The 12,536-nt window shown below is 38.6% G+C and overlaps 1 protein-coding gene across 1 annotated transcript in view; it reads left to right on the forward strand.

Annotated features, from left to right (window-relative positions):
- The window catches only part of myo7aa (myosin VIIAa), a 51,208-nt gene that overhangs the window by 18,222 nt on the left and 20,450 nt on the right, over positions 1-12,536 (forward strand). Inside the window, exons 14-22 of the mRNA XM_075472977.1 lie at positions 678-888; positions 2,166-2,301; positions 2,844-2,950; positions 6,552-6,689; positions 7,217-7,375; positions 8,814-8,906; positions 11,614-11,708; positions 11,869-11,953; positions 12,049-12,267. Of these exons, the coding sequence (XP_075329092.1) occupies positions 678-888; positions 2,166-2,301; positions 2,844-2,950; positions 6,552-6,689; positions 7,217-7,375; positions 8,814-8,906; positions 11,614-11,708; positions 11,869-11,953; positions 12,049-12,267 (1,243 nt within the window). The remainder of the gene's footprint in view (positions 1-677; positions 889-2,165; positions 2,302-2,843; positions 2,951-6,551; positions 6,690-7,216; positions 7,376-8,813; positions 8,907-11,613; positions 11,709-11,868; positions 11,954-12,048; positions 12,268-12,536) is intronic.

Genomic DNA, 12,536 nt, shown 5'->3' on the forward strand with positions numbered 1-12,536 from the left:
CAGTTTGTTTCTCTTTTGTTTCTGGTCAGAGCAAACACAAATGACACGATTAGTTCAGAAAGCACCGCATAAATTCATATTAGAGCTTTTCGGATCAACCTGGACTTGCTTTGTTTTCCACTGAAACGAGGAGGACTGCAGTCAAAACACACCTTTCCTTCTCCTCCCACCTGCTTCCTCATTTCATGCAGTTCTACTGATCTTTTAAACTTCAATTCAATTCAATTCATTTTTATTTATATAGCGCCAAATACAACAAATGTCATCTCACTTCTGTTTGTTTGTGTGTCACAAACCTGTCTGGTATTATTTTCCTTTCCACATATTTTAGAATGTAGTAATAATTTTATCATCATGTGAAATATACACTGATAAACCTAAACATTGTGACCTTAAACACATTAAATACTTAATGGAGCATTACGTACTGACATGCGAATAAGACGTACTACCAACCTCACTGTGGTTGTGTAGTCAAAGTTTTGCACATTCATTACTGTATATTTGGCATCAAGATTTCTCTCCCATTCCCTTTATTTTCATCTTTCTTTCTTATTTTATATTTAATTTGTCTTTTAACCAGAGAGACAACAACCGTCTACGTACTTGGCGAATAAAGCTGTCAGTAAGGCTTCCATCCTCTGTTATTTTGCTTCTTCTCGCCCTTCTCCCTGCAGCTTCGAGCAGCTGTGCATCAACTTTGCCAACGAGAACCTGCAGCAGTTCTTCGTCCGTCACGTCTTCAAGCTGGAGCAGGAGGAGTACAACCTGGAAAACATCAACTGGCAGCACATCGAGTTCACCGACAACCAGGACGCTCTAGACATGATTGCCATCAAACCCATGAACATCATCTCACTCATCGACGAGGAAAGCAAGTTCCCCAAGGTACACACACCCAATACAGCTCTTCTGTTTGGAATCTGCTGGTTTCTGTTCCTTCAAAGGTTAGTCATCATAAGCCTGTTTGCTTTCCAGTTTGTCTGTAACACCTTTGTGGAGACTTTCTGGTCTGGTGCAAGTGTTGTCTCATGAAAACAAGCCGCTAATTGTTAAAGTTAAGACTGTTTGTGTTGTTTCCAAGCAAAGCGGTGACTTTCAGCTCACTGTTTACCTGTCCAGTTCTGGTTTGCTGTAGCCGGCAGCTTGTTTCAGAAGAGAAAGTCCAAACCAGAGACAAGAGACAGTTAGAGATGAGCAGGTGAAAGATAAAAGAGAGTAAAATCTGGACTAACATTCTCCAGCTTTTACTGCAACTGTTTGAATAAACAAGGTCAAAACATAACTTTACAAGGAGATGATGTGTCAGTGTTGTGCTCACAGCTTGCTAAACAAGAACAGTAACCTGGTGACGCCTGATTTGATTAATCTATTACATTAAACTTAAATTGCACCATTCAGTGTTGATTCTCATTTCTTTAAGAATCATTATTAAATTATTGTTTTATCTTAAAAAGCACAGACTGGATAGTTCATGTTGTTATAAAAACTAACTTGGCATGTCGGTGTAATTACATACTGGGACCACTGGGGGGCAGTAAGGACTTGTAATTCTCAGAGCCGTATATAGAGATATATCCGGCTCTGAGAATTCTCGGTAATTCTACAAGGATCATCATATCCATCCTTATTATGGGTTAAAAATAACAATCTGAATAAAACCTTAGAGGACATATTTTACCTGTCTATTTTTCTAGATAATTTTGCTCATGTTTATATAAAAATTCAGGTAATTAATCATAATCCCATTTTGCAATGTTAAATATTCTGCAGTTCCCGATTGTGACCACTGGAGGGCAGTAGATACAAACAAGCTTCATTAGTGTAAAATCATAAAAAACTCAAGTTCTGTTTCAGCGAAAAAACTTAAGAATAATAGATATTAAAGTCAGAATTTGGTTTATTTGAATGCTTATGTCTTATCCACAACAACTAAAAGACATGTATATACATGACAAGCAAGTCTGTTTTGGACAAAGTGCAGACAAGCTAAACAAACTAATTTATTTGGGTAAATAACGGCAATGACCGACTGATTCGATTTACCCCCAAAAAAGATAGAATGAATGTCTGGAGTTAGATGGGTTTCTGCTCTGTATAATATTAAATCAAACTCTCCCACAATCAAATAGTCTGTTTTCTTTTTCTATTTTTTTGTCCTGCAGGGAACAGACACCACCATGCTGAACAAGCTCAACTTCCAGCACAAACTCAACACATACTACATCCCACCAAAGAACAACTATGAGACTCAGTTTGGCATCCAACACTTTGCTGGGATTGTTTTCTACGAAACAAGAGGTCAGAGTCGCTTCACACACAGCGCAGAAGATGATTATTGCAAATATAAGTCTTATTCTAATGTGACTCACACTGTCTCACAAGCAGAGTGACATTTCATAGGCTCAACTTGTTCATAGTTCAAAAGCGCCACAGTTTTATAGCACGTAAAAGTCAAAGTGTTATCAGCTGTCAGAAAAAAATGTGTTAGCAGCTAAAAATATATGGAGAAAATTGTCAAAGTGCTCATTCTGACTACAAATGTCAGCCTTCGAATGTCTATTTATACAATGACAGAGTTTAGTGTTTCCCAACCCAGGTGTAGGGCTCCTTTAAAGGGTCACCTGATCAATCTGAGGGCTGGAGAGATGATCAATAGGGGCTCAAAGAAGAAAAGAAAACACTTGTTTACTATGCGCACGTTGTAACACTGTGTGTGTGTGTGTGTGTGTGTGTGTGTGTGTGTGTGTGTGTGTGTGTGCGTGCGTGTGTGTGTGTGTGTGTGTGTGTGTGTGTGTGCGTGTGTGTGTGTGTGTGTGTGTGTGTGTGTGTGTGTCCTGCAGGTTTCCTGGAGAAAAACAGAGACACTTTATACGGTGACATCATCCAGCTGGTTCACTCCTCCAAAAACAAGTTCATCAAGCAAATCTTCCAGGCTGATGTTGCTATGGTAACGAGCAAAGAGACATTAACATACAAACACATGTAGACACGAACGACATGATAGTATGAAATGTGCTTGTAGTATGAGGTGGCATGTAAAAGGTGGATTTTTAAGTTTTATTCTCCATAAATAACGACCACAAGGGGGCAGAGTTTCCCCACATAAGGTGTTTGTTTACATTCCTGTTCAAGATTCAACATTAATTAATAAGTCTGAAGTTCCTGTTTCCAGCCGAAATGATGAAAACATTTAAGAAAGAAACTTTCCTTCATCAGCTATGACGTCTATTAACCACAATCTCCTTTCAATTTAACAGAAAAATCATTATAATGAGACTAAAACAGCCGACTAACAACTAACAAAAAGACGAGCAGGTGCTAATTTAACTGCTGAACATGTCACAATAACACAGCTACCTTCACACACACTCAGTTTACAGTATAGGATTAAGCAGAATATGTGCACAAGCTGCAAAAACAACATCCCAGCCCATCGATGTCAACCTCTAAAGGTTTCTACCACACCTTCCTCTCTGCGGCACTTTCTACATGTTTGCTATCTATCTGTAGCAACAGGATGTCTTTAATAATAATTATTAAAACAGCAGCAATCTAACATCCCTTCAGGGATTCATAAAGTATTATTGAACTGAACTGAACTGAATAAGGATTCTGCCATATCGGCATAAAAAAGATATCCTCGTTACCCTGCTGCTGTGCTAACAGGCAGCCGGTCGGCATTGTGGAATCAGCTGAGAAAAGTTATAACTACGACACAAGCTGCAGCCATAATGTTAACAATATGAACTTTTTCAAGTTCTGCATCAGATTTCAGGCCTTTACTGCCTAAAAGTGAAGAAAATCAACTCCAATATTTACTGTTTTTCTGTTATTTCGTAATTTTGCCCCTGATCACAGTTTCTTTGTGGTGGCAAAGGTAATATTTTCTTTCCAGGAGCTTCCCCCATTGCTGTAATTACTGTGCTTTTGACTAACTTCTACTCATCGCTATGCTCTGTTTACTGGTTACTAACCCATCCCCGATCCTCAACCGTCAGCTGTTAAAACTGAAGGGACTTTTCAGAGAATCCTCATCTGAATGCGTCTCATTTTACATAGACATTCATGTCTGGAGCAGGTCAAATGTTCATTTTATGGTATTGCATGTATGAACAGGTCACCGACACAGAGTCAGTCAGCTCAGCCTGCTTCATTCAAGCACAGTTTGGGTGATTCAGTAAAATGTTGTGCTCAGTGACATCACATTAGACATTAAGCATCACATGTGGTGTTAAAACATGAGAGTTCAGAAGGAACAAATGAGTAAAGCACCTGAGGCTGTTTTCTTCTTCTGCATGTTTTGTTTTATCTCGCATGTTTCTCAGTAACATTACTGTCTTCTCTGTCTTCCCTTTTTCTGTGTGGGGGTTTATGTATGCGCACGTGTCTGTGTGCTGCTTCTTGCCAGTTTCTGTGTGGTTATGCTCCTGGTGCTTCACTTCTCCCCAAGGTAACAAAAATAAATAAATACACCCTTGTCTTCAAAAACAAAAGAACCTCAGTCCACCTCTTCGTCTCTCTTTCATCCTCATCATGTCCAACGTCACTCATGGTCTGAAAATAGAAAATCACACGTTTGCTCATCATCTTTTCAGATATTAACCATTGTCCTTAATCCCTAATCTGTCATATCTGTGTGCGTCATCCATCTCATGCATGTAGTAATGTCTTTTCTCCATTACAAACATATGAAAAACATATAAATAAATAAATAATAACCTTAAGGAGTGCTTGGTGCCCTTTAGTGGCCAAAAAGAGGAAACTAAGACAAAGCGTTGAAGAATGAATTATATCGATGGTGGAAGTCCACTGGTTTACTTTGATTTTATACTTTTAATCATTGGTGATGATGTCATACTTTGTCTAATCTACAATAGAGCTGATAGCTCTTATAATATAAGTAATGTTATAATTAATTTATTGTTATCTTCATTTCTCTTTTTGGAAACATATACATTTTTTGCTCTTCTTCATTTTCTCAACTATGCCCCAAAAGTTTGATTGTATTTTATATGTTTAACACACTGCCAATATCTCAATATTATCTAACTAAAGGCCGACATGATAAATATACTCCTCATTTAGATATTATGATCAGTACTCACCTATAACCTGGTACTTGCTGATTTAATACTCTTTAACTTTTTTCAAAATTAAGTTTAAATTTGCACCATGCAACAATTATTTATCAAACTATGGTTTAAATTTTAAAAAGTACTCACTGGAAAGCTCATATTATACAAAAGATAACGTCACAAATTGATGTAGTTTCTCAATAAAACCACTAGAGGGAACTAAGCGCTCATAGTTCTACCATCAATTTATTTTTAAAAATTAAAATCTAAATAAAATATTTTGGTAAATAATTTACATATATATCTTTCTATAGAATATTTAACTTATATTTACAAGAAAATTGTAAGAGTTATTAATCTTCCCAATCATTTTACTCCCATTTTAATATAAAGAAAAGTGGTCTTTGCAAAAGTATGCAGTGTGCAGTTCCTGACTGTGACCACTGGGGGGAAGTGTATGTATACGAGTTTCATTAGTGTGAAAACGGAAACAATTTAAGTACTTTTCCGGTTAAATAATCCCGTGCATAACATATAACAAGTCAGAATTGGGGTTATTAAATTAAATTAATTATGATAAATATTTGCTAACATGATAACAAGCTATTTGAAGGGTTGACATTTCGTGGTATGTGATGGTTGAAAACACTCAATTTAACTGTTAACAGGATACAGTCCAGCCACAGCTTAGTTACTTTTACAGTTGGGCTAACTCAACGGTTACACGGCTAAAGTTAGCTAACCTTTGGCTAACCTTAGCTAAACCCGGCTAAAGCTTTAGCCGGGTTTATGGCTATCAATCTCCTGTTGAAATTAAAATGACTTTCCACCTTTGTGTTTTGTGTATTTTCCCTAAATATTAGTTTTAAAATGTAGTATAGATCACAAAATGTGTTCTTGGTATGGTAGTTCTTGGTATTTTGGGGTAGTTATTTCGGTTAAATGTGTTAATGTGATTTTATGTAGCTGTAAAGCACTTTGAATTTCCTTGTGTACGAATTGTGCTCTACAAATAAAATTGCCTTGCCTTAAAAATGCCATATCTATTAAATGATTTGTGAACGTATCTATAGTTTTACTCCTAGAAAATGTCATAAATTAGAAGTTAGTGGACAAATCCTCCAATATTTAATTTAACAAACATTCAACCGGTTTTAAATGTCCCATGAATAAAAGAAAAAATCTGACTATAGGAGCTGAAACAATCATTTCTGCTTTAAGAGCAGCTGGATTTACCATTGCTTAACTAATTAATCAATTAGATGATTGATTAGTGTCCCTGTCACTGCTCTGTCTGCACTTTAACATTTGAGTTGTCAGCCAGAAAAAAAAGGCTTTTATATTCAGAGACAGAGAAAGAGGAAAAAGGTTGCTGCCACAGTTCAGGAAGAGCAGAAAGGGTCTTCTTTGTTTCTGACACTTTCGCTGCTGCTTCATGTTGAGTGCATGTGACTGTGTGTTGTGTGTTTTTAGGGGGCAGAAACCAGGAAACGCTCTCCCACTCTGAGCAGTCAGTTTAAGAGGTCTCTGGAGCTGCTGATGAGAACTCTGAGCGTCTGTCAACCTTTCTTCGTTCGCTGCATCAAACCCAATGAGTTCAAGAAACCCATGGTGAGTTTCCCTCTGTGTGTCTTTAGAAGCTCAGTACGTTTATTTGACAGGATTCGGTTGATAATCAATGCTGTAGAGGGTCAAAACACCTCCGTAGTCAGAGGCAACCAGACTTAAGATAGTTTATGACAACTGTAATCATTCATGAGCAATGAGGGACCACTTCCATATAAAGGAGGGTCACTTTAATACTAACATCGATAGATAGATAGATAGATAGATAGATAGATAGATAGATAGATAGATAGATAGATAGATAGATAGATAGATAGATAGTGAAATGTTTGACAGAGTAAAGGTGTAATACATAAAGAGTAAGTGATGTATACTTATTTATCATTACTATTTTAACATTCAACTCATTTTTCTGTGTGAACCTCTCAGACTTTTCTCCGATTGATCACATAAAGACAAAAGTAGTGAATCCTGCTTTATTTATAATATATACAGTATATTTTGCAGTTTGTTTTAACACGTGATCAGAATGCGTCCTGCGGGATCAGTAAATGAAACGTTTCTCTCTGCAGCTGTTTGACAGGGATCTGTGTGTGCGTCAGCTGAGGTACTCGGGTATGATGGAGACCATTCGTATCCGGCGTGCCGGATATCCCATCCGCTACACCTTCGTAGAGTTTGTTGACCGCTACCGAGTGCTCATGCCTGGAGTCAAACCGGCGTACAAACAGGTATTGTTAGTGTGTCGGGTTGTTTCACCATACCTCCACAATACCTGTTGTGATACTTTATGTTTAATATTTCCACGTTTTTCTTTCTTTTAATTATTCTTGCTTCATACTTTCACATTTCCGATGCACTTATTGTTATATTTTGTTTAAATCATCATTAATTTTCTTGTTCCTTTACAAATTAATCTTTTTGAACACTTGTTTAAGTTGTTTATCAACTGAGATTAAAGGTTTTTTAAACATCTTTTAAGACCAGACAGCTGTGTGGTCACAGCATTATGTTTAGTTTTAATGCTTCTGCAGAGGGTTCAGTTTTGGGTTGTTTTGTAGCCTCCGTGTTGCTAAACAACCAGGTTTCAGAACAGCCTCGGTGGATCAAAGTGCTGTAAAATCTATACAATTATGAGTATAATCAGCAGTCTCCATCAGGTAAAAGTAAAACAAACAGTATAAAATACCTGTTGTGATACTTTATGTTTAATATTTCCACATTTTTCTTTCTTTTAATTATTCTTGCTTCATACTTTTACATTTTCGATGCACTTATTGTTTTATTTGGTTTATATCGTCATTCATTTTCTTGTTCCTTTACAAATTAATCTTTTTTAATGTGTGTGTTTAAGTGTGAACACTTGTTTAAGTTGTGTATCAACTGAGATTAAAGGTTATTTAAACATCTTTTAAGACCAATCAGCTGTCTGTGGATCAAAGTGCTGTAAAATCTATACAATTATGAGTATAATCAGCAGTCTCCGTCAGGTAAAAGTAAAACAATTGTGTTTTAAATTGATCAAAGAACCGGGCAGCTAAAACGTGAAAAAGCAGGCTGTTCCACACATTAGGAGTCGCCAACGACAAAGCTCTGTCACCTCTGTTTGTGAGCGGGGATCGACGAATGTCCAAGAGTATTTGATTGACAGACCTCAGGGATCGGTCCAGAGTGTGAGGCTGGAAAAGTTCAGACATGCAGGGTGGCAGCACGCCGTTAACACTCCTAAAAACAAGTAATGAGATGGACTGGAAGCCAGTGTGCAGGTGCAAGTGATAAAGCCTTTTCTTTCCTACAGAGAGGCCTTTACATGACGAAGGAGGTTCCTGGCATCAGGGTGACGGGCTGATTGTACTGCAGTGCTCATTTAATGAGAAAAAGCTTTTAGGATGAAGACTTCCTTCTCTTTAGACGAACTGTCCCAACAGGTTGACGGTTAAATTGTGTTTTTACCTTCAGTGACTCTTCCAAAATAAGTTTTCTTATATCCTTTTAGTTTTCTGTCAACTCTCCTCTGAAACCAGTCAGATAAAACCATGTGTTTTTATCACCACGCGATGATTGTCTGTGTGCGTTCATGGTTATGAAAGAACGATAAATTAGACTTAAGAGCGTTAGCTTGTTGATAGAAGTGAGACATACCCTTAACCTCCACGTCTACACCATCAGGAGGACCTGAGGGGAACCTGTCAGAGGATCGCTGTGGCTGTGCTCGGCCGAGATGACGACTGGCAGATGGGAAAAACCAAGATCTTCCTGAAGGTACTCCTGCATTAAAGGGCAATGATGCGATAAACAGTTAAAGCAATAAGATACAGTATATGGTTGAAGCTTTTGGAAAACAAAGCGCCCTGTAGCGCCTGAGGTTCAGAGATATCGCAGCTTTGTTTTCCGGCCCTGCGCCACACTGGTTTGCTTCACTGCCGCAAGAGAAAATGTTCCAAACAGCTTTTAGTCTGTTTTGATCAAGTCTGTCATTTATGACAACATTCACAGCAAATGCATCTGTGATGACTTCTTGTATCACAACATCATCTGAGGACAAATAACAAAGTGATGCTGAATCCTTCCTCAGTGCTTCACCACTGTTCGCTCGCTGTCGTGATGACATCATGCAGAAACGTCCCATTTCACCACAACTCAACACGACTCTCCAGTTTGGTTGGCGAGTTCCTCATCAAACATCTGGTTGCTGCTACTTCATTACCGTTTCCTACATTTGCATTAATTCATATTAATATAAATGTATGAAATCAGGCGGTTAATTATAACTCAGAATCCAAAAGGAGACCTTGTTGTAGCTGGCTGGGAATGAACCAGTTCATCCCAATCGAAGCTCTGCTGGGATTGTTTCCAGTTCACGCCTGCTCACAGGAACAAATGTGTGTTTTTCTCTTTTTTTAAAACTTTATCTGAGCGAGTATTGCACAAGTATGAATTTGGTTTCCTGCCCAGTGAGGGCAGATGTTGATGTGAGGTCAGAGTCACGTCCGCCAGCTGCCCGTCATGGTGACACCGTCACTTTCTTTATCCCCTCTGAGGTTAAATGAAAATATCAGCTGGTGGTGATTAAGGCTCAGCAGTTTATTCTGTCCTGTGCAACGCCTTCTGTCAAAGTATTGTCTTTCCGCCGCTGGTTTTGTCAAACTTTGTTTAGATGTTACACATTAAACTCTGAAACTGTCACTTATTTTTTAATTTGAAGATAAAAAGTTTGAAGATGTGCCTTCAGCTGGTTTTGAATATCTTTTAACCCCTCTAGTTGCGTTTCTAGAACAAATTTAAGTGTTTTCTGAACTCTCGCTTGGTCACATAAAGGTTTTTAGTCTTGGAGTCGAGTGTAAGAGCAGATTTTTACAGATGAAAGCAGACAACTACACCTGGTTCTAATGACCTTTGATGCCATTTTAAACAAACAGGATCCTCACCTGAGGCTTTAAATTGGTGTTGTTTTCAGAGCATCATCAGTTGGTTCTAATGAAAGTAAAAACATCCAGAAGAGACACGGTGTTGTTATTTTCTGACTCTGGAACGAATCATTTGTTTTTCTTGTTTGAAGTGTGAAAGCTGACCCACCGCACACTGTGAAGCGTGAACGTGTCACATCTGAAAAAGTGGAAAAATCGACGGTTTGACTGTGACAGCGTTTAAAATGAAGGTGAATTTTACCAGAAATCTGTTGACTCTCCTGGTTTGGAAGCTTTTCTCTGTCAGGCCTTTCTGCTCGGCTGGACAGGAAGCACAGCAGGAAGGAGAGAGCGCAGAGGTTGCGAGCAGGGCAGCATCCACACTTCCCCCACAGGATGTGGTTACATCAGCCCGAGGGTGGATGGACAGATCACAGGAGGAGGAGATGGAAGAATTTCTAAATGTGTTCATTTGTCAGTCATATTAGGAGCAAGCTGCCAGATTAAAGCTTGTAGGGATGGAAGTAGCTTTTTAGTTTGCTGCTTCCTGACTTCAGATGGACTAAAGTGAACTTTAGATATTTTAGGAGGTCAGATATTTTCATTTTTAGCCATGTTGTCTGGATATGCTGTTCATGTTAGTCAGTCCAGCTGTCTTTATTCGCTTTCAGAAATTAGTGCATACTCCAAACTTTTTCCTTTTTCGACTGTTGTTCTTTTGGTAATTTGTTTTGAAAATGGAACTGGATGCATTGTATGAGATGTGGTTCAGGCATTAATGTCCCCTTCTGGATGATTAGTTGGAACTCTGATGATCCCTTAAGATTTCTATGATGGCAAACGTGTTAAAAATAAGTATTAACTCAGCTCAACTTTCTTTGTTTTGCACCTTTCAAACACAAGTGTAACACAAAGTGCTTTAAAGAACAAAAGCAAGATTTAGACAAACAGCCAAGGCAAAAAGAAGAAAGATTAAGAGCAGAAGTTAAAGAAGTAAAAAATATATGTATATAAATGGTTGTAGGTATATGAAAGTATCAGTGAGTATCAATATTTATCATTGTTTCATTATTTCAAAGACATTTAGACTTGAATAGGACAGGTCATGGTTTAATATTCAGGGCTGTATTCCACTTGTTTGTTATCTCTGTGAATACACCTGAGATTAACACCATATGTTGAGATGTTTGTTTATTTATCACCAAGTCATACGGTCATCGCAACATTCGATATGATTTTTGCACATTTTCCTAATATCGTGCAGCTCTACTTGATATTAATTAAAGCAACCGTTGAGTGTTTTAGAGCTTGTTGTCCACAGCTTTGTTATATTTTGTTTAACGTATCTGCTGACTTTGATCCAACAAGTCTTGTGTGGATGTTAACATATGAGGAAATAATCTGTTTAACGGTGCACTCATCAGACTGGTGTGCTACGACATTACAGTCCTCATTGCCTCCAACCTGCAGTCCCACCTTGAACTTTCAATGAAACTGAGGAGTCAGAGCAGGAAAACTGAGCGGCAAAGAGTGCGGTTGTGATTGTAGTTTTCTCTGTGTAGGATCACCACGACATGCTGCTGGAGATTGAGAGAGACAAAGCCATCACGGACAAGGTCATCCTCATCCAAAAGGTGGTTCGAGGTTTCAAGGACAGGTAGGCTTAAAAATCCTGATCTCACTCTCTGAATCCTTTGCAGGAATAAGATTTCTATGAACCTTATAGAACAGTGCAGCGTGTCTTTGTCATTTAAAGTAAAATCCTCATTAAAACTCAAATGTTCAAAGTCGTATTTGATTTAATTTCTTTCCAACAGATCTAACTTCCTAAAGATGAGGAAGTCGGCTCTGTTTATCCAGAAGATGTGGAGAGGCTATTACTGCAGGAAGAACTATGGAGCTGTGAGGAGCATCTTTCTGTGTTACACACCACGTTAGGGAGCCGTGCACACGGACAGGACGGTAAACTTTCTTCTTCTCTTGCTCTGCGTCTACAGATGCGAGCGGGCTTCTCTCGCCTCCAGGCTCTGGTGCGCTCCAGGAAGTTGTGTGCATCGTATCACGTGGCCCGTCAGCGAATCACAGGCTTTCAGGGTCGCTGCCGGGGCTACTTGGTGCGGCGGGCGTTCAGGCACAGACTGTGGGCCGTCATCACCGTCCAGGCCTACACCAGAGGCATGATCGCCCGCCGGCTGTACAAGAGGCTGAAGGGCGAGGTAAACACTCAGAGTAGTGGAAGTACGGTGCTGACGTTCAGCTCTGAGCTGTTTTTTATATTACTAGTTGATTTACTGGAGCTGTTTTTGAATATATCCAAAGAAGCAACATAACTCCACGATATTACGTGTATGTTTACTCTATAGTAGCCATTCTGCTGCAGAAATACACTTTCTGTATACTTTAATGGCCCAAATATTTATTTTAATCCCCCGTAATTCCTCATTTGTGTCGTTTTTACTTGTTTCTGAGATTCTTTTTTAAAATA

This window comes from Odontesthes bonariensis, chromosome 9, assembly GCF_027942865.1.
Source record: "Odontesthes bonariensis isolate fOdoBon6 chromosome 9, fOdoBon6.hap1, whole genome shotgun sequence".
NCBI lineage: Eukaryota > Metazoa > Chordata > Actinopteri > Atheriniformes > Atherinopsidae > Odontesthes > Odontesthes bonariensis.